Source organism: Eptesicus fuscus, chromosome 18 (assembly GCF_027574615.1).
Source record: "Eptesicus fuscus isolate TK198812 chromosome 18, DD_ASM_mEF_20220401, whole genome shotgun sequence".
In the NCBI taxonomy this organism is placed as follows: domain Eukaryota; kingdom Metazoa; phylum Chordata; class Mammalia; order Chiroptera; family Vespertilionidae; genus Eptesicus; species Eptesicus fuscus.
Window position 1 is genome coordinate 23,406,907 of NC_072490.1, and position 23,242 is coordinate 23,430,148.

At 38.4% G+C, this 23,242-nt stretch overlaps 1 protein-coding gene across 1 annotated transcript in view; it reads left to right on the top strand.

The window, feature by feature from the left end:
• TBC1D5 (TBC1 domain family member 5) overlaps positions 1-23,242 on the top strand; it is a 463,678-nt gene that overhangs the window by 362,055 nt on the left and 78,381 nt on the right. Inside the window, exon 16 of the mRNA XM_028129701.2 lies at positions 3,010-3,116. Within this exon, the coding sequence (XP_027985502.2) occupies positions 3,010-3,116 (107 nt within the window). The remainder of the gene's footprint in view (positions 1-3,009; positions 3,117-23,242) is intronic.

Consider the following 23,242-nt stretch of genomic DNA (forward strand, 5'->3'; position numbering starts at 1 on the left):
TAGAGAAATGAGGACTCTCAAGGACAGAATCTTATGAGGGTCTTAAACACTGGGTGAAAATCACTCTATTTGGAGAAGGATATGACCCTGTTTTATACTTGGCTTTCTCCCAGAGTGTAAGGAATAAAAGCTTTGTTTTTACTTATGACTTACGCCCCACCCTCACTTGGTCGTCTGGTTCATTTGAAGTCCATTTTGTATGTTGCCATTTTGTAACTGGGAAAGTTAGTATAGTAAAAGTTTTTTAAATAGTTGGAGACACTGCATGTAGTAATTATGTATTTTTTCCTCCAGGTAGTAAGCCCTCAACAAATATTTTTTCAGAGCACATTGCATTTATTGAATGTCTTCTGCATGCCTGGTTACCTTGCAAGACTCACACACCCATTAGCTTTATTTTCAGTGGAGATGCACAATAAATTGTTAAAGCTTTAATTTAAGGTTTTGTTGTTAGCTCTTAATTTTTGTTTTATATTTAATCCATGATTATTTGTTTTATGTGCTATTTTATACCTAAATATGAGAATTTGTGCCTGTTTCTAAATATTTACTATACCTGGCCTTATACACCAAGGGGTGTGCGATTTGGGCAAATGACATAACCTTTCCAAGTATCACTTTTCTCACCTGTAAAACAAGGATAATACTTGTACCCTTATAATAGGATTATCATAGAAACTAAATGAGATAACACAGATAAAGTTCTTGGCAATGGGCCTGGTCTCAGAAAGCCTTCAATAATTCATTGTCATCTTGTGATGATAGTAGTAATAAATTCTTGTTGTTGCACATCTGCCCTCCTGTAGTTTACATTTCTGCAGGGCAAGGATGTGCTTTGTTCATCTCTGCATCCCTTCCTAACATAGGGCCTGCGATGGATTAGGTACTCAACAAATAATCATTGAATTGAATGAGGTAGGCATATAGTGTTGTTTTTTTAAATGAGAAAGTTGTTTTCCAAATGGCTAAACTTAAGCTCAGAGAGGTTACCTTTAACAGGTTTTAAGTGGCTGCTATAAATCAGTCACATAGATTATATCATTTAATCTTCAGGAAACTGTTATGAAAGGTTCAAATGGTGTCCTGGGATTCAAACCCACATCTTTGAATCCCAAGGTCATAACCATTTCCAAAAGATACAAGAATACTTACTGGGTCAGTTACTAATATATGATCATGATAACATTTGGGAGAATAACTTTATGAGTTATAAAGTGAATTGATTATCTAAGTTTTATTTATTTGTTAGCTCTCCAAGAAGACTGTACATGAAAAAATTATACTGTTCTTAGTATCCAAGCTTTTTGAATTCTAGAGGAAAAAGGACAATAGGTAACTGAATGTGAATATGACAAAATGAACAAATAAGAAAAGGAGAGTCTGAACAGATATAGAAAGGGTAGGATAAGTGAGTGCTTTACAAATGAAAGCAGATGTATGAAATTACAAGCTGTCAGATCAGAGGCGGAAATGAAGATGATAAAGTGGTTCCTTACATAGATTATAATTATTCATTTTGCCCAGTCCTGTCTCCTTTCCCCACAATGTTCATGGGCAGAGGGAGGGATGGGAAGCTATAGCAAGAAATGCTGTTTCCAACAGAAAGGGGAGGAGATCTAAGAATCAATGGTATTTCTGATCACAAACATTTATTTTGTGATCTGTGTTGTTTCTGTTAAATCACAGTTTTCCTATGGAATCTTTTTAAACTAACTACTCTGATTAATAAAAGGGGTTTGGTTGCAGCCACAGGAAGTTGTAACTAAAGTTTCTTCACAGTGTTGTGGAGGAAGTCCATGTGGCTCACAAAACAAGCATCCATACTGGGCCCAACTGTGACAGTGTGGCTGGTGGATGGCCAAGAAATGAGGTAGTTTATATAGACCTGCCTGAAAGATGTGTTTAATAATTGTGCCTATAATTAGGTTGATTTGAAAAAAAATTAAATGACAATCTAAGGCACACAGTTAGGCTTATCTATGAAGATTTTTACATTTTTCCTCCAAGAAATACTGCTTAGATATTTTCCCTAAATTTCTTGTTACCTTTAGGAAAACAAATAATTGGAAGAAAATACATTTTAAAAAATTTTGAATTTTTTAATATCTATACTAATAAAAGGTTAATATGCTAATTAGACCAGGAGATCTTCCGGGAGACTGGCTGGGGAGGGCAGTTGGGGACCATGAGGTGGGCAGGGGAGGGCAGTTGGGGGCCATGAGGCCAGCAGGGGAGGGCAGTTGGGGGCCAAGAGGCCAGCAGGGGAGGGCAGTTGGGGGCGATCAGGCCGGCAAGGGGGAGCAGTTGGGGGCGAGAAGGCCGGTGGGGGTGGGCAGTTGGGGGCAAGCAGACTGGCAGCAGAGTGGTTAGGGGTGATCAGGCAGTCAGGCAGGTGAGCGGTTAGGAGCCAGCGGTCCCGGATTGTGAGAGGGATGTCCGACTGCCGGTTTAGGCCTGATCCCTGTGGGTCCCAGATTAGAAAGGGTGCAGGCTGGGCTGAGGGACACCCTCCTTCCCCCCGTGCACGAATTTCGTGCACCGGGCCACTGGTGTGTATATATAAAAAGGAATATATGTAACATGTAAGTTATGAAGCATAAAATCAGGATAAGTATTATTTTATGAAAATTTTAAACTGGTTCTTTCCCATTCATATTTTTGTAACTTCTAAGCAGCAAAACTGGAGACATTTAAACACAGCCATGTAAATGGCAGTAAATATGCATGCTTCAAGAGATTATTTATACTGCAAACACACACACATATTTGTGTCTGAGGTTTTTCCTTCCAGCACCCCGTGAGGCTACGTGCTAGTTATTAGATTGCAGTTAACAGTACAGCGTGTTGCCTCAGAGGCCATTGGATAAAGGTCCCTTCTCCCTGTTTCCGTTTATCGAAGCGGTTATTGGTTTACTTTCTTTGACTCTGTGTTGTTTGTTATATTTTTACTCAATAATGCAAACATCTGAAGAAATATGGCTTCTGAATTATTTTTTCCTTCTTATTTAGTGATCTCTAGTAACTACCAGACCTGTCTCGGCCTTCTGATGCATTACCCAGTGATTGGGGATGTACACTCACTGATCCTTAAGGCTCTGTTCCTTCGAGATCCAAAGGTAAGCTTCCCAAGTAGTATATACACAATTTCCAGAAAAACTGGAGTCTCTGTATGACGCCAAGAATTCCTCATGTGGAAATTTGTTTAATGGCAGATGAATTGTCTAATGGAAGAATTTGCCTAGAGTTATAGGCCAAAACTCATTCACCTCATTGCCTAGTAACTGAGCAGCAAATTAAATGGAACACGCATCTCTTGTCCCTTAAAAGGTTGTCTTGCCCTCCTGCCCTCCTCAGAATGCAAGAAAGTAGATGAGCATTGCTTCTCTTTATCACCACCTTCGTTATCATTTGAACCCCTCAGAGGGCCAGCCTATCCAAGTAAAGCCTCAGGGGCCATGTGAAGGCCAGGACATCAGAGCTATGAAAAAGGACCAGTTCTACAGCAGTTTATGACATCATGAAATACTAAATTATTTCATATTATGAATATGTATTTCTTATTTTTGGGGTGAAGAGTAGCCTAATAAAATAAAGACTTCAACAGACTATAATGTTGATTTCTCTAGTTGAACTTTAAAGCAAGTTACCAAAATTGTCTTTACACTTTGGAGAAAAAGTGTGCTCTTTTACAACTAATGTTATATTTCTTGAAAATAAGAACATTTAATGATCTAAAAAAATCTGTGAATTTTTGATGCGTTTGAGCCAAACAAAAATATTGGACGAAATGTAAGAGAGAAAGCTTCAAACAGGAATAGGAGAATGCCAGACGTTGGGTGGTATTCCCAGCCTTTGGCTCTTTGGCAGAATTACCAACAGGCTTGTTGGCAGTTGTCAAGCTGTCTTTGAGTCAGTCTGTCTGTGGATCCATTGCCAAAGCTCTGTCTGATCAACTTGGGCCTCCATGTTCAACATGTTCAACATACATTTTGAGTCAAAGGGATTTCTGCCCTTTCTTCAGTTGTAGACTTCAACATTTGAGTATATTCTCTATTTATTCATTGATTGATTTAAAATAATTTATTTCCTTGTACCTATGTCCATTTTCTGCAGAAATACATAATTTTATCAGTTCCCTTATACAAAATTTCATTAAGTATCAGAAATAGAATCCATTGTTTCTCTGATACATAAGATAGCAATATTTTTGGTAAGGTTTAAGAGTCTGACTATGAAAATCAAAAGTCCCATATTTTATATTTTTACATATATTTGTTATATGTAAGTTGTGTAAGTATATATTTTTTATAAAAAATAACCAAGATTACAAAATATCTATAAAAAATTAATGAGGTTTCTGGTCAATAAGTTTTGCTCTACAAACTTAAGGTAAATTCTATCTGTTCAGCATTAGGAATTCTTAGAGTTATACAGAGTGGAAAAAAGTTCAAAAATAACTATTTGAATTATCTACTTGTGTAATTTGCTTGGTTTAATTGAAGGTAGAAATGAATATGTTACCTAAATCTATTGATCTCGATCATTTTTCCAGCTAATTATGGTTGTCCTTGCTATGAATCATTCACTCTTCTAATTGCAGAATTGTGTCAATGCTATTAGTATAATCTGTGATTTTAATAGAGTACTTTTATCTCAATAATGTAGTATACCTAATATAAAGTATAATGAAGCCATTCTATAAAGATTAACAAATATAATTTCTAAGGTTTAAGAGAAAAAAATAATTAATAGCATAAATATCTAAAAAAAGGTAACCCCTACTTGTATATTCAGGATCTTACCATGTAAAAACATGATTAAGATAATGGTCCAAAATGTAGGATCTTAAACAGATATTCCTGAGACGTAATAAATTGGGCAGGAATTGGTCTTCTCTTTTGTGGTTGAAATCAATTGTGTCTAATGACCGACCCAGCCAGAGCATCCTTTGTCCATAAGAACTGACTTCTAAGGTTCTAACAGGAGTTAGTCCAGTGCTACAAAGATACAATAAAAAGGAAGTTGATATATATTACAGAAATCCACAAGTGATTTCAGAGTTTAGAGTATAGTTACTGTCTTATAAAGTCATAAAGGAAGCCATTTACGCTGAGGGGGGAAAATAGAGGGAAAGGTGATGCTCATACCCCACCCATATCCTATAAAAATCTGAACGTCAGTGCTTTGAATGTTTTCTATTATTAGCAACAACGAAACACTTGAATCATTTCTGATACAAGTTGATCAGAGTAAGTATATAAACACACAAATCTCTATGAAGTAAATTAGTAGAAAGATGAGATTTGAGTCATGAGAGTACACTTTTCATATCCCAGCTTCACATTACTGTAGTGTTGAGTGCTGCTGACAGACTCAATCATATAAAAATAAACAAGGAACTCTGAGCTTAGGGGTTTATTGTCAGCCTCGGAGAAGCACTGGGTCATGCTGCTGCCCCTGAATCCCAGTGGAGTTGCTGAGTTGAGAACAGACTCTGCAAGTAGAGCTTGAGACACTGAGCTTTAGTTGTTTTATATCAGCTGTGATGCTGGCTTTACAGTGAAAAGATTGCTTATTTGAACAGACATTTGGAAATAATGGGCCTGTAAACTGTAATAATAGGGCCATGTTCTTTCACAGTTTCCAAGCACTCTGATGAGCTCAATTTGGTCCTCACCACAAGCTGTGAGGTAGGCAGAGCAGGTTCTCTTCCCTCATTGCTTCTCAGTGCAGAGAAGTTAAGGTCAGATGGCTTTCCCAAGGCCAAAAAAACCTGTAAGCTTCCAAGCTAGCTAGAGTGGCTCCATGACCTTGCATCTACTCATCTTCTCCTGAGATTCCTGTATCCATCTGCCTTCTCTAGAAAGCCATTCTCAGGCTCAAATAGGACATGAGTCCTCACAACACCTTGTATTGTAGCTATTTGCTTATTGACTGTTTTTAAATTATTTCTCCTTATGATTCTACTCTTTTTATTTTATTTTTATTTAGTTTTGTGTTCTGCACTGCTTGGTGTTAAGAAAATAAGGGTAGAATTGAATTCTGACTCAAATGCTAAGCCTCTTCCAATACTGTCTCTAATCTGGGTGTATCCCATTCACCTGGCATTTTTCTGGAACCCATATCTACATTCCACAGAAGTTGTAGCCAATTATATATTTGTCAGCTTCCATTTTTATCAAGATGGTGAGCTAACCCTACAACTTGAACTTAAAGAGCATCTGGTTCCTTAATTTACTGTGTCAGAATTATTTGAAAACTTGTTACCACTTTCAAATATGGAACAAAGAAAACATAATAAAGAATGTAGTTAACCTACTTTATGTAGACTGTCAAATTTTGGAACTGTAGAAAACCTAGAGAGTCTAATCCAGCCCCTCCTGCAGATGAACACAGAGGATCAAGGTGAGTTTAAAACTTATTCAAGATCACACAGCTCAATGGCAGAGCCAACAATTGAACCCAGGTCTTCTGCCCACCTTTCCAAACAAGAGCTATAGCTTCATTAATTTTAAAAATAGTGGAATCCTAGTTATTTCTATTGCTCACCCAATTCTTCATTTGTATTAGACATTTATTTGTATCTGTAATAAATGAAACTGCCAGGTATGTAAGTGGCCCAAGAACCATATGAAAATTTTTAAAATATATGCTGTATGTAGAGACTGGATGTCAGATATCTGTTTGTAACATCCTATACTCTGTTCACCATAAATATGATTTCTATACTTAGATCTTTGCCACAATCCTAATTCTTATTTCTTTGTCTTTATCATATTAGAACCACTGAGCAGATTTCCAAAAGCAATCCACTGAATAAGTAGAGGGATAGAAGGAGGACAGTCTGAAAAATATGAAGTGATTAAAAAACATTGTTCTAACTAGTTGTTCAAATTCAAAAAAATTTTAAAACCCAATTAGAAACAAAAGTCATAGAAAATTTGAACATATTGTGTTCCTTAAGTAACCAGATGTTCTTTCCTTCCTGAAGGCAGTAAGGGCTAGGAATAAAGGTTTAAAACTATTGTTTTAAGTTAACTGTGAATTTTGCAAATCTGTTTTTACCCTTTAGCAAATAAAATTCTAATACAGAAACATAAGCAGAGTAATTTTCATTGTTTGGTGCTCTCCTATTTGTGTTATGTGCTGAAGTGTTAACCTTATCACAAAGACTTATTACAAATGAAATACAGTACATGGATTAACATTTTAGATTTTGCAGTAAGAATTTGACAGATACCATTTATTTTGAAGACTAGAATGTTCCCCCAAGAAATTTCTGGTAAGGTTGCAAGCAATTCTTTTATCTGTGACTGTTATTGTTTATGGAAGAAAATGGCTAGAAATAAGACAATTTAATTTCAGAGTCATTCTTGTACACAGAACTACACTATGAAAATAGTTTTTATAATGTTCTTATGCTTGGCCAATTCTGATTTGGCTTTTGTTTGGAGTTATATTAAATATTGCCTTTTTAAAGGGTAAAAAGTCTGAATAGTCAGATTTCAGATTATATGTAGATTTCATATTATATGTAACTTTTACTCTTTTAATTCTAAAAAAAAAAAATCCCAACTGTTAATGCAACTTTTTAAAAGTCACATGGCTTTGGTAAAATGTCATACATCAAAATTGAAAAGTGGTGAATGGACTCAAGCCTACTGCCAGGCAGGTGACAGTAGTAGAAAAAGCTCTGTGCCAATGATGCCATTGTACTTTCCTCTTCTCTGAGCAGTAAGGAACTAAGAACCACACAGATAGGCTCTTTAAGGAGGATGCACAGTGCTCATTTGTTTACTTCTGTGATGTTCCCATCAGAGGTTCTATTCATATTTTTTAATATGTTTCTAATGTGACTTTCTGTTACAGAAAGAAGGTGTTACTTTTGTCTTCTTCATACTTTTTTCCCCTAAAAAGCTGGAACATTTATCTGAAAACTACTATTCTTTAAGAATCCTTTGTTTTGTGTTTTCCTTGTTAGTGACCAAAAAGGGTGTTTTTTTGCTTGTATCTGAGGTACATGAGTATATGTCATTCTCTTTTATCTCAATTTAACTATAGAAGAGACCAGAATCCATGGTAATTCTGTTCTGATTAACAATAAACAAAATGAAATCTACAAACCAATCCCCTGCTTTTTATCTGATATTTTATAAGTAAAAGCAATCTAGATTCTTATGGAGAAATATTTATTTTAAATAGATTACGGTACTTAAGTTTGTAGAGCTATTAATTCTATGTGGGTGTGTTTAGAAAGCCACGTGAGGCCCAAAATATGAAAGTATTAAAGTATTACACTCCAGTGCAGTGAAATGTATGTGATCTGACCCTGAGGTCAAAAATGAAGTGGCTGCCCTGTTTCACGTTGACTGGCTCTTTTACCCCCAGAGAAATCATTTAACCTTTGCTGCCTTGACTCAGGTTCATTAATTGTTTTTTTTAAAAGGGATAGGTGGCTAGTAAGGCCTTAATTAGCCTGTAATCTCTAAAAGTAATTTAGGCTCTACATTCTGTGAGAACCTAGCTGATCACTTATTGTCCTTATTATGTATGAGGTAGTAGCATGTTAGAAAAGAAGAGGCACTACTCTGAGTAGGTTCTGGTCATTTTACTTTGATTAAAAGTTATAACTCACAGATTATGACAAAAAGATTGTAAACTTAAAACTGATGAAAGAGAAAAAAAGCTTAATTATTTTTAATATAAGTCATGTCCATAAATATTTTAATTGTTCCTTAAATATATTAGTTCAGTAAATTCAGTATTGCTAATTAACAACTTTAAATATATTGATTTCATAGGAATAAAAATCAATACATTCAAGCAGTAAACTTAATCATAATCAATTAACCATAATCAATTAACTTTTATTTAAATACTTTAGATAATAAGTTATATATGTTCCAAAAAATACAAAAACAAAACAAAAACCACCAAATATTTTATTGTAGAGAATTTTTAAGTACACTTCATCCCATCCAAGTACTGTTATGATTGGCATTTTGGGAAATGTAAGCTAGGTTTCCATACTGCAAGGTGGTGGCTGGACCACTCAGATGAACCTGGAGCCCCCACATGGGTGAGGCTGGCCCAGCTGCTCAAGAGGCTGCTTGGCTCTGTGAGGGGGTTTTTGCTCTAGTATTTGATGTGTAAGGTCCTCAAATGCCACTAGGGACATTGTTTAGGTGTCTTCATATGATTTGAAATAGTTTTTTATTTATTTGGTTGTTTTTCCTGTTTTGAAGAGGAACTTTATAGTTTCATTTCTCCACATTCTTTCTCTCTCCAAAATGCTATTTTTATTCATTTAGCCAAAATTTACTGAGCTCCTGCCATGTATCCACAGCATCTAAAATTTCTCAGAAGTCTTGGTTGAAACTTGTAAAGGAGGATGAGCAGGATTTGTGACAAGTGGAGGAATATCCCCTTGGCTAATTTTCTCATCCTCTTTAAGTCTTCTCTTAGATCCTATCTTAGTGAGCACCCCTATCACCCTGCAGACTGTCCTGCCCCCACTTCCCACTGCTCCAGCACTCCTGATCCCTTACCTTGCTCTACTTTTTTTCCCCATAGCAACTGTCACCTTCTATCATACTAGACTAGAGGCCTGGTGCATGAAAATTCATGCACTGGAGGGGGGTCGCTCAGCGGCCTGCCCCCTCTCACAGTCCAGGAGCCCTCAGGGGCAGGAGGCGACCTGGTGATCAGGGGAAGGCAACGCCCCATCACACCTCTGCTGCTGTCACTGCCAGCAGCGCAAGCCTCGGCCGGCCGTGGTTACCTGAGCCTCGGGCGGCCCTGGGCGGCTGAGCAGCCACCATCCAAGGCTTGCCTGCACCTCGGGCCGGCCCTGGGCGGCTGAGGGGACTGGAAGACTCCGGAGGCAGGCGCGCAGGGTGGGCCCAGCCTTGCCACGCGCCTGCCGCCCCGGCGGGGCTGAGGGGACTGGGCGCCGCCATCTTGTGGCTGTGGGTGTCACCATCTTTGAGGGCATGGCAGTCAATTAGCATATTCCCTCCTTATTGGCTGTGGGCGCCACCATCTTTGTGATGGTGTGAGGGTCAATTAGCATATTCCCTCTTTGTTAGATAGGATAATTTATTTATGTATGTTATTTTTTATATTGTCTTCCCCTGCCAATATATCAACTCTATGAAGGCAGTGCTTTTATTTTTTTTCAATTACAGTTGACATTCAATATTATTTTATATTAGTTTCATGTGTATAGCATAATGCTTAGACATTTAATTTAAGAGGTTCCAGTGAAGAAGGCAATGCTTTTAGTATCTAACTAATAAAAGGGTAATATGCTAATTAGACTTGGAGACCTTCCGGGAGACCTTCCGGACGTCCTTCCGGACAAAGCCATGGTTGTGGGGCCGAGGCAGAGGCAGTTAAGGGCAATCAGGCCAGGAGGGGAGGGCAGTTGGGGGTGATCAGGCTGGCAGGGGGGGGCAGTTGGGGGCGAGAAGGCTGGTGGGGGGACAGTTGGGGCTGAGCATGCCAGCAGGCAGAGTGGTTAGGGGCGATCGGGCAGGCAAGGTGAGTGGTTAGGAGCCAGTGGTCCCGGATGCAAGAGGGATGTCCGACTGCTGGTTTAGGCCCGATCCCTATGGTCGGGACTAAGTCAGCAGTAGGACATCCCCGAGGGGTCCAAGATTGGAGAGGGTACAGGCAGGGCTGAGGGACCACCCCCCCTCCCCCATGTATGAATTTCATGCACCAGGCCACTAGTGTTTTATATTACCCAAGTTCCTACAATAACAAAAGAAAGAAAGAAGGAAGGGAGGGAGGGAGAAAGGGAGGAAGGGAGGGAAGGAAGGAAGGAAGAAAAAGTGACTAGTTATTCTAACTAAACTCTCATTTTCTCTGCCAGAGGAGAAATTAACCTGATCATTACAATTTAGTTCAACGAGTGCTTATTGCAGGTACTAGTGACAAAATGGATTAGGGAGCTGGTTCCCTCTTCACAGTGCTTGCAGTGCAGTGCAGTAGGTCTCAACGGTGGTGTGCCAAAGAAGCCCCTGAAGGAGCTCGTTCCAAATGCAGACTCCCAGACAGTCTAATGTAAATAGTTCTGCGATAGGATCCAGAAACCTGTCATTGTACCGGTTCTGAAACCGGTGGGCCATGGACAACACTTTCAAAAACAGACACTAGGTTGAGAAAAAAAAGTACTGCACAAACTGAAAGGTAAATACCTGAAAACAGAAGCCTGGCTCTAAACTGGTGATTTCTGAAATAGAATGTGTGGAATGTGCGCATACACAGTGACTTCACAAAGATGATGCAATGGAGTACTGGAAGAAAATAATGAAACTTTCTTAAAAAAAAAGAAAGAGAAACTGAGCTTTACCTTTTAATGTGCATATTAACACTGGTGCCTTCACATGGCCCATGTGTCAGCCGGTCTCAGGTCTCCTAAAGGAAGAGGAGACTTCCCCATACAAAAGCATTGATAGTAGCCCTTTGTGTCCACCACCTGGTGCCTCGTTGACATTTCCCTATGCCCAGTTAAGTAGATTTACGGCTTATATTATTATATTATCTTAAATGATGGCATGTTTACCATACCAAAGAGACGCCAGGAGCTGAGAACATCTATTGTGGGTTCACTAGATATCTGCTGCTAATGTGCTGAAAAGAATTGCCAAATATAATTTCATTTTAAAAAATATATATATATATTTCAAATTCACTTACCTCTGTTTTGATGACAAGTAGCTGCCAATAATACAGTACCGTACAAATATTGCTGAAAAAAATAAGTGCTTAATTTGTCCCTTTAGGCTAATGGTAACATTTTAATAATAAGAGAAAATAAGAGCTTTTTGAAAGAAATTCATACTATAGAAAGAACATTTTTAAATTGAATAGTTGGAAATGTTTCATCCATTTGTGAAGTTCTTGCCAAAGACAATTTAAGTGTTTCACTTATTTAAAACTCTCAAAGTACACTAAAAAATTATGGAAACGGAATTTTCTAACTTGGTTACTCATCTTCCAAATGAAGAAATAAAATCAGGTTTGAGCCCATTTTTTAAAATATAGAAATGTAACATCTTCCAATTAAATTTTAAGAAGAACCATATGATAACTTTATGTGTCAACTAACTGGGCTAAAGGATGCCCAGATAGCTGGTGAAACATTATTTCTGAGTGTGTCTGTGAGGTTGTTTCCTCAAGGGGTTAGCATTTGAATCAGTAGACTAAGTAAAAGAAGATTGGTACTCACTAATGTGGGCAGGCATCATCAACATATATTAGGAAGCACAAAAAACATTGTAAGTAAATTATTATAAAAATTAATTTGAATATAGCTTGTTTCATCTCTATCTCATTTAAATATTTTATTGTGCATATATTTTCTAATGAACATATTTATTGCTTTTTCTGTAACTGTATAAACAGATAAAGTGTGAAGGTTCTAGATATCATTAATCATTAAATAGTACAGTCTAGAAAAAGAAATCACACTCTAATAGCTAATGAGAACTCTAAGAACAACAAAATAAGTAAGTTCATTCTTTTCTCTCTGTGCTGCCCTGCTTCTCTTCATAGCCCTCTCCCCAGAACGCAAACATAATTAAAAACTGCTCCTCATTCAAATTGCTATTCCATGTCACTTCCTCTAGGAAATCCTCCCTGATGAAATAAAATGACCCTATTATGCACTTTCATAGCACCTCCTTTCCTAACATTCAGCTCAGAGCAGTCTTACATAGATGTGATTATTTGCTTGTCTCATCCTCGAGGGTAGGGTAAAGACTGTTGTGTCAACATTGTACCATTGGTACCTAGCACAGTGCCTGACACATAGGAAATATTTGGATGGAAGGATTCATGGAAAGGGAAGAGAGAGGGAGGGAGGAAGGGAGGGAGGGAGGCAGAAGGAAGTTTCCATATCATCTTCACCCCAGTTCTGTGCTCTCCCTCTGCTTGGATTGCTCTTTCTGCCCCTCTCCTCCTACTGTCATCTTCACAACCGTCCTTCCCATACAACTTAAATAGCACTGATTGGTTTTAAAATGACATCCAGCTTCTCTCAGTTTCCTAGTAAAACTCCTATGAAGAGCCAGACAAACAGAAACAGTATCACAGCACAAAAACAGAACAAAATAAGTTCAGACAACATACTGCCTACAAGGAGTTCAACTCAATTAAGAAACGTTAATTACATTGCCTGTGTTTACTTTATAAAGCAGGGTGCCATCCACATCCACTTAACCAGCTGCTCCTTTGTGAGATAACCCATCAAGCAGGGGTGGTCAGATAGTCACGGTCAACCCTCCTGCTCTCTGCTCACTGATTTCCCTGCTGGAACAGGCTGCTTGTGTCACCACTCACTGCTCTTCTTTCCATTTTCGTTACCTGAATTGTGTCCACAATCGTATGTGACTGGATGCAGGAGTTAGGATTCTGTTTATTCAGAAAACCTCTGAGAGCAGTATGAGATCACACATATTGCCAGTTAGCCTTTTTGGAGCTTCTTTCTGAAATGGGCATAATGGTGGCCTATTTGGCTTAGGCCCCTCTCCTATCGAGGAAGGGACTGCATGGGCATTTAAGAAATGCCTTCTCTCTGAGCCTTCCATTTGTCATGCATATCTGCAGATCAAATTATTTTCACTCTACTGCCCTGCAGCTACTCTTTAAGAGCCAGATTCTTGCGAGCTCTTCAGTTTATCAAGTTCACAGACAATCACTGAACACATGCCCTGTGCCAGACACTTTGCTAGAGACCAAGAGGATACACTGATCTGGACAGGGCTCCGCCCTCAGTGAGCTTCCAGTCTGTGTGCAAGACAGATGTGTGTACAACTGACCACAATGTAAGGTCAGATGGAAAAGGCAAACTTCTGTTGAAATGAGCATGTTGTTAGAGTAGAGGTAGTAGAGTAACTAGAAATTCACAAAAGGCTTCACGTCAAAGGTAGTATTTGAACTAAGAATGAGAAGCATTTCGGTCAGCAGAGAATAGTGAGTAAACACCTGTAACATGAGTGAACAGCTTACCCAAAGTCTGGAGATACGTCCATAGGTAGCAGTGGAATCACTTAGTCATATTGTAACTCTACGTTCAACATTTAAGTAACTGTCAAACTGTTCTGCAAAGTGGTTGCACCATTTTACATTCCTACCAGCAATGTATGAGGACTCAGATTTCTCCACGTTTTTGCCAACACTTGTTATATCTGTCATTTTTGTTGTAGCAATTCTAATGGATATGCAATAGTATCTCATTGTGGTTTGGATTTGGATTTCCCTGATGACTAACTACGTTGAACATCTTTTCATGTGCTTATGGGCTATTTATACATGTTCTTTGGAGAAATGCCTCTTCGGATCCTGTGCCCATTTATTTTTAATTGAATTATTTGTCATTTTATTATTGTGTTATAAAAGTTTTTTACATTTCTGAATACAAGACTCTTACCTGGAACATGAGTTGCAAATATTTTCAATCCTATGTAGATCATCTTTTCACTTTCTTAACCGTGTACTTTGAAGCACAAAATGTTTTTAATTTCTATGAAATCTAACTAATCAGTCTCCTCTTTAATCACTTTTGCTGTCATATCTAAAAAATAATTGCTAATCCAAGATTACAAAGATTTACCTCTGTTTTCTTCTAGTAGTTTGATAACTTTAGCTCTTGCATTTAGGGCTGTGATCCACTTTGACTTAATTTTGTGTGTGGTGTGAAGTAAGGGTCCAAAGTCATTCTTTTGCATGTGGATATCCAATTGTGTTTGTTGAAGAGACTGTCCCTTCCCCCATTGAATTTTCTTGCCCATTTGTCAAAAATTAATTAACCATAAATGTGAGGATTTATTTCTGGACTCTCAGTTCTATTCCATTGATCTAATGTCTGTCCTTAATGCTAGTACCACTCTGTCATGATTACTATAGCTTTGTACTAAGTTTTGAAATCAGAATTGTGAATTCATGAGCTTGGTTTACCTTTTTCAAGAGAATCTGAGTCACTTGCCTTCCCATATGAATTTTAAGATCATTCTGTTAATTTCTGCAAACTATTTTTAAAAAATTTTTATAATTTACATAAAAATAATTATACTTTGTATGCTGTTCTGTACATTACCTTTTTACCCCTTTCATTTAATGTCATCTCTCTCATGGGTGTTTTAAATAGTGTCCACCAGGAAATAAGTGCTCTGTACTTCCATACAGACTAATGAGGGAAAATAATGACCTCCTAAGATTCCTCTGAACACATTGCAGACACATCACAAGAATTCTCGCTTCATATTACACAGTGTTTTACAAAGTATCATACTTTAGAAAGATATTAGCTTGTAAGAACATGTAATAAATAACTTCAAAATGCAATGGGTATTTAATTTTAAAGCATGCCTTTAACATTTATGTAAAACGTTTTTTGTACTCATTCGTAGAAACTTCTCTGGCCACTGGGTAAAACTAGCAATAAAACTACTGGTCTGCAATGTGTTAACCTAGTTATGATGATTACTTATCACCTTCTCATCCTTCTTTCTGAGTCACTGCAAAGTACGCAGCCCCCTTTTTTCTCACTGCTTCAAAGTTCCAACCAGGGGGATCCTGGACCTCAACTGATTTGATTCTTCAAAAAAAAAAAAAAAAATGACTTCTTAGAAGAGAGTTATTTTCTTGAAGCATTTCTGGCTGCAAACTAAGAAAGTTCAGCTACTTAGAAAAAATGCTGAGTAGACAGCCCCACTTATTGGAGCATCCCTTTACAAATCTGGTTCAGCCCCACTATGGGAGCGTCCCTCTACCATTCTGGTTGCCATCAGCTGCCCAACAGCAATGGAAACCTGCTCCAAGAAGTTAGAAGAGAAAAAGTGGGCTCTCCAGAGGTAGACAGCTTGCATCCCTGTTATTGAGCATTTCCCCCATCATCCTCATCCTCATCGCCCACCTAGCCACACTTCTCATTCATTCAGATAAGGTCCTGGAGGCTACCTAGGTCAAAGCCTTAACAGTATGTAAAGAAACCCAGCATCCGAGGGTCAAAGCCTGGCACAGTGGGAGCTCTTCAGGCATTTCCTCCTGGGTCCTTGTCAGCCCTGACTGGTACCTGTCTACACTAGAGCAGTTGTTTTATATTTTGACTATCACCCCTGTGCACATTTATACAGCTAATGGGCTAATAAACTAGTACAGTGGTACCTATAAAAGTCTACCTTCCCAAAAGAGGAAAGTTGTTATCCAAAACCACCTTTCAGGTTTCTGATAAAAGGTCCCCAGAAGGTCTATGAATTTGAGTGAGGGAGAGCCCTAAAAACTTGGATGGGTAAAATTTACATCTTTTATTTTCACTAAACCCTTACTAAAATTTAATATTTATATCAAAGATGGATGAAAGCAACAAACTGCAGTATTACCAGCAGCAGCTGAAACATTTCCACTAATATCAATCACAGATATTTTATATCACATTAGAGTTGATGAAGACATCTTGAAATACCATTTTTATATTCATCACTACTGCTATATTATAGTAATGATTAGACCAGCCATTATATTTTATTTAATCCTACATAATAAAGAGGTTATATGCAAATTGACCATCACTCCAACACACAAGATGGCCGCCCCCATGTGGACACAAGATGGCCACCACAAGATGGCCAGCAGGGTAGGGCAGTTGGGAGGGATCAGGCCTGCAAGGAAGGGCAGTTAGGGGTGACTCGGCCAGCAGAGGAGGGCAGTTGGGGGCAACCAGGCCTGCAGGGGAGGGCAGTGGGAGGGACCAGGCCTGCAGGGGAGGGCAGTGGGAGGGACCAGGCCTGCAGGGGAAGGCAGTTGCAGGGTACCAGGCCGGCAGGGGAGGGAAGTTGGGGGGGACCAGGCCGGCAGGGGAGGGCAGTTAGGGGCAATCAGGCCGGCAGGGGAGGACAGTTGGGGGCGACCAGGCCAGCAGGGGAGGGCAGTTGGGGGCAAGCAGGCTGGCAAGGAAGGGCAGTTAGGGGCAATCGGGCCGGCAGGGAAGCAGTTAGGCATCAATCAGGCTGACAGGCAGAAACGGTTATGGGTAATCGGGCAATCAGGCAGGCAGGCAGGCAAGCAGTTAGGAGCCAGCAGTCCTGGATTGTGAGAAGGATGTCCGACTGGGATTGGGCCTAAACGGGCAGTCAGACATCCCTCAAGGGGTCCCAGTTTGGAGAGGGTGCAGGCTGGGCTGAGGGACACAAACACACCCCACCTTGTGCACGAATTTCGTGCACCAGGCCTCTAGTACATTAATAAAAAAGCACATATCACCATTAGAAATGTGTTCAATATTTTGATTGCAGTGTAATTTGTTTTCTTTATAACCCAATGTATTTTATTTTGTGCATTTAAACACATTATTCTGAAAAGGAGGCCAGAGTCTTCACATGAAACAGAGTAGTCTGTGGCACAAAAAGATTACAAACACCTAATGTAGATATTATATGAGCAGCATGCAATTCATGTGCCAATTGTTAACACCAGATATTCAGGGGGCTTTGCTTTTAAGGCTGAGTTGTATCAGAAGTTACTGAGTAAAGCCCTGGCCAGGTGCCTCAGTTGGTTGGAGTATCATCCCATACACTGAAAGGTGATGGGTTCGATTTCCAGTCAGGGCATTTGGCCCAGTTGCAGGTTCCATCCCTGGTCAGAGCATGTGCAAATTTCTCTCTCACATTAATCTTTCTCCCTCTCTCTCTCTCTGACTAAAATCAATTTTTAAGAGTTATTGATCAAAAAGAAAAAATTTACAGCACTACCTAAACTTTAGAGAAATAAAACACCTAATATCAGTGTTCTTTTTAACAATGATATATGAAATCTAGAATTTAAAAATCAAGAAAGGCAGCATCCATCTATGTGGACTCTTCTCAGTGCGCTCACTCAAGAAAATGTAACTCTGATCTGTGTGTTATGTTTGTTTTCTCATTTCTCTCTTCACTTAGATCTTTCAAAGTTCAGTACTGATACTTCATTGTTATGCTAGAAAGCACCACACACACAAAATAACACACAGTGTAAGTGTCTGACCTTAGTAAGAGTGGATTTATATAATGAATGAAATTTTAATTCCAAAATGTTTTACTGAAATTACTCTGAAAATTGCATTGGAAGTGTGACTGTGCATGGTTTCCTTTTACCAGGCCTCAATGTGCAGGAGCTTAGTCTTTGTTGCCTTGGCAATTACAAAAGCAGGTAATGAAAGGAAAGAAGACGGGGCTAAATTCTTCAAACCAGGGTTCTGGGTCTCATAGACTTATTCTTGGTGATTCAGATATCCTAAAACCATTTTTTCAGTTGCTTCTATTTTGGTGACATTTTGTTTAAACTTATTTTTAACATTTCCAACGATAAAAATTTACAATATAACTTGTATATCAAATTGGAATATTTAGGAACAGTTTTTGCAATCACCTCTTTCCTTTTCCCTTTACATTATTGGGAGTTGGGAACCAGTCCTAGGAAAAAACAAATGGGTTTCCTGGATTTCTATAAAGTAAGGCTTCCCCTTCCCATCTGCTTACATTCCAGGAAGGAAAAGGGTGAAGAGTTCAGTAATGCTGAAAAGAGCTAACCAACTATCTAAAAGGAGTATTCTAGGACCAGTATTAGTAACACAGAAATGTATTGGCCTGAATTACTTCCCATATATTGAGGGGCATGTTCATCTGGCATCCTCCTGCATGCTAAGTTCAATAATATAAATACATTAGGAAAAGGAAAAGAATTTTATTTCTCTGTTGGTGTCTATTTATTGTGTGAAGCTACAGTCGAGCATAACGCACAGGTGGTTTAAAATGCTTCTCTGCCATCTGAGATCTTGGCTTGCCAGGGTAGAGAGGGAGATGTCACTTCAGGGAATTGGGCTTATTCGGTATGTAAAATGAGGCTGGCGTGGCTTCAGAGGTTTTGTCTGGGTCTTTACCCAATTAACAATCTTTTGCTTTTTAAAAAACTTCTTGTAGGCCTTTAAAATGTTTTTTTTTTTAATCTGTAGATGCAAAAATCGAAATACTTGAATTTTTCTGTCAATTGCTATATACTTCCTGTCAAAATGGGAATTATTGCTATATTAACCAAAGGTCATTTTAAACCTGGTATTGAAATAATATTCTAATTTACAACCTTGCTACGGAGATTTTTTTTTATGTTCACTTGATGAATGATTTGTATCCACATTTTGGATTTTGGAATATTGTAAAAAAATCAAGCTAGGTTTTAATTTTCCATATCTAATGTTTTCTGAGCTTTTTAAATATTAAATATTTGGCATTTAATTCATGGTATGGGTTGTTTAAAAAAAAGAAGTAGTTTAGATAAGGAAGGTATGGATCAATATGCTGTTATACATAAATATGTATAGTAAGTAAGTATTTTCTCAATAACCGGTATAATATAAAAAGAAAATCAACTCAGATCAATGAGGAAGGAAATAAAATACAAGTCTAGGTTTGACAGCAATATCCAGATAATACCAGTTATTTTATGTATATTTTAAAATGGGAGCTTTGTACGCATTTAGGATTATAATGTCTGCCTTTTGATCCACTGTGTCCCTGTATCTAATTTTAATGAAGAGGGCAGTGTGTGGCAATAAGAAACAGCGATGGTGAGACCTTTGTGGACCCTCTAGCAATCAGTGAATATCAGATCACAAATTTCCCCAGCTTTAATTACAGGCAAAAGAAAAGACAAAATTAGCATTTTAATATAGAAATATCTTAGGCTTTAGGAGAATTATGATAAATCTAATGTTGCCTAGCGAACCAAAGAGGGGATATTACAACAAACTGTCTCCTTAGGAATATTTGTTTAAATAAAGGCAACAATACTTCATCCTTATCTTTTCTGGATAATTATCGCTATTTCCGGCTGTTCTTTGTTCCAGGTTTAAAATACCTTTAGTTTTTGGGTTTTTTTTTTTTTTTAAAGTAATTGGCAGTGTTTGTTTTCTATAAAACTATAAGACGGGAAAATTTCCGTTAGCTTGGCACTAACAAGGTAATTATTTTCGGGAGAGTTTTGCTCTCCCGCTCAGCGCACTGGTGCCGCGGCATCTCTGCACTTGGATGCATTCAGGTTATCTCGTTCCGTTACAGCGTATTAAACTAACTCCTCTTCCATGGCGGAGGCTTGCCCACCTGTCTCCCCTAAAACACCTGCAACATATGTTTGCATAACCCTGTAATGCTTTGCCTTTGGGGTCCTGAGAAATTCCCCCAGAGCTTTTTGCTTATAAACAGCTGAGCAATTCGTTTTTCTAATGATGGTTGCTTTTCCCCCAGCATTGAGGCAATAACATATTCACTAAAATCAGAGTCTCATTTTTCATCAGAGAGAAACGTTTGACGTGCTTTTACAGTGCCGTTTCGCCTTCTGAGCCATATTTTTTCCCCTTTCCTAATCTGGCATGCTAAAAATTAAGGGTTGGTAGCAAAATATTAGGGGAAAGAAAACTGAGTAATTCTTCATTTGTCAAATATTTTCTTTCCTTCATGCCAAACATACACAATATTGTAAATCTAAATCAATATTTTCTATTAAGTGCTACAGGAACTGTATCATTTTAATTTAATATAAGAATCGTGACCAATAAACTATAAAAATGATAATAATTTGGACATATTGCAGAAAATCACTTTAATTATTGTAATCACATGAGCTGGCAAGCAAATGTGCAGTAATGGAATAGTATGGTTTTACAATTTCTTAAAAATTTATAAATGTATATACTCAGAAATAAGACAGCCTTTCTTCCATATGAGATCCAGTGTGCATGGTATATTTTCCTGTGTGTTTTTGCTTTTTAAATGTATTGTTTAGAAGAATCTATCCTAAATTTAAGAATGATTATCAGAGGTATGAAACATCACTTTCTCTTCCTAAATGTTATAGGTTTTAAGTTATTAAACTGTCAAATCTGCTCTCAAAATAAAGGTCTGTTTGCAGTGCTTGGTGGTATCAGAAGGTAATCATAGCTTCCATCTCATTCATTTGCATCCAGTGCCCAGCACTGTGCTGTACACTTAGCATTCATTGTCTCATTTCATCCTTACTGCAGTTTTGCATATGAGGAAACTGGAGATGGGAGAGTAACTGACTCCTCTCAGTGGCTCATCAGCTAGTAGTGGGTGGAGCAGGGATCTGAGCAGAAGGCTCACAGACTCCTGATCCCCTGCCTCCCCCACCAGGCATCCTGGGCCTTTAAAGCAGATGGGCGAGCTATGTTCACCTAGTCTCTTTGTTTAACATATAACTTTAACTCTCCTTTAACTCCTTCTGGCACATTCATAAATCAGAACCGGGATCACTGGAATTGCTTTTCTTTGGCTCTTTTCCGTTCTACCTACGTGTATACATAGCCAGCCCTTTGAACGGGTCCATGCTGTTCAAAACAGAATGAGTACCTTAGATTAACTTCCTTCTGGAATTCCATATGACGATTCAAAAGGAGGCAGTCATCTACAAGGGAGGGTTAGGAGTTAGGGGATCAATCTGGAAAATATTGTTTGTAATGCCCTTTGTTGGATGTGTTTGATTTTACCAGGCTTAGAACAAGGAAAATTGCACATACCATCTTGTAGTTAATTGTACTACTTGTAGAATCGTGTAGTTAGTGTGGGTTAGCATTTAAATATTTGTATACTACTACAACAAACTGAGTTTGAGCTTAAAATACTGAAATAGAACTGGGCGGGGTCGGGGGGGCGGGGAGAGGGGACTGGCAAGGGGAGGGGGTTATGTGCTCTCTACAGACTTCCAGTGCAGAATAGAGCAGAGAGGAGTTATCCACCATCAAAAGTCACACCCAGCAAGGGACAGAGTGTGTGTTTTACCTGAAATGACAGTAAGGAGCAAGCTTACCATCATAGTATAGACTAGAAGTGAAGAACGTTAACTGTATCAGCGAGATTAGATAGCTATCAATTAGTTTTATCCCTTACATTGAATGCTGTCATTTCAGTACTACTTGTAAATTGACTTTGTGATCCTGCCAAATTAAGAAAAGTGTTTTAGAAATTCAGAAGCACAGCATGAGCCTTCTTTTGTTTTGTTTTCCCATGTAGTTCCCTCTAGGACACTTGTTTCCAGCACTCTCTGTGAGTCATTTTGTCCACAGAGCTTTAAGATGCTTCCCAAAAATGCAGCCTGTCTATGCCAGGGGTGGAAACTGCAGCGTCCTTCTCATATTACCATAAAGTAAAACGCTGAATGCACAGCTTCAAGGAGAGCGCCTCCACCAGCTTGTTAACGGAGAAGAATGGAATGGTACTTGGGAAGTTAACCAGCTGCAATCTTGTAGATTCATTTCCAGTCCATCTGGGTTGATCTAGGAAAGGCATGGTAAGCCAAGGTGGACTGGATTTGTGATTTCATATCTTCATGTATGGTTACGTAGACTTCCCAGATCACGAGGCGTAATTGGTATTCCTCTGTGCACAGACCTAAGATAGGATTACCATTTTGCCATCTTTCTATCAAAGAAAAATTCACTGAAACAAAAGGATTTTTTAAATGTACATTGGTTCGGAAAAGCTTATAATAGTTGAAATCATGACCGTGTGAAAATGGGTTTTAATTAAGTATGGATTGTTCCAATTCAGGCAAAGGCATAATATTAAAGTTGTCGACATCACATGTTCTGCACAACGAGAAGTTCTGCAGTCTGCTCTTACATACAGAGTTGCACCAGGGGGTAAGGGTGGCGGGGGGAGGAGGGTTGCAGGCTGATCAGCAGACTTCCAGTGCAGAGTAGAGCAGAGAATTCTAGTGGCTCCTATATTTTAGAGGAAATTCTAGGTCTTTAAAAATTAAAAGTCAGAACTATTGTAGTTCTATAAAATTCTCTTTGGAAAATATCCTTCAAAATAAGAAAAACAAATTTCTCTTTACTTTTAAAATGTCTCAGTTGCATAAAGTTAGAATTCTGCTCATTTAATCTCATTCCCCTAAGGAAACCATTGTATTTTGATACACAGTAGCTGTGTGAGAATATATTGTTTTAAGTTTTCTGATTTTCTAATACCTTATTTAGAAGAGATTAAGCTAATTTAATTAAAAAAGAAGAACTATAGGTATGTTGAAGTACTGTCAGTACTGAATCTTAGTGTCAAAAGTATTTGTGCCCTTTTTATTTGTGTCTCTATGCATATATTGATTTTGATAACCACACATGGCTTTACAGATGTCAGTCATTTAGTCTGTCCTGTTCATTACAAGCCACAAGCCACATGTAAAATGAGCA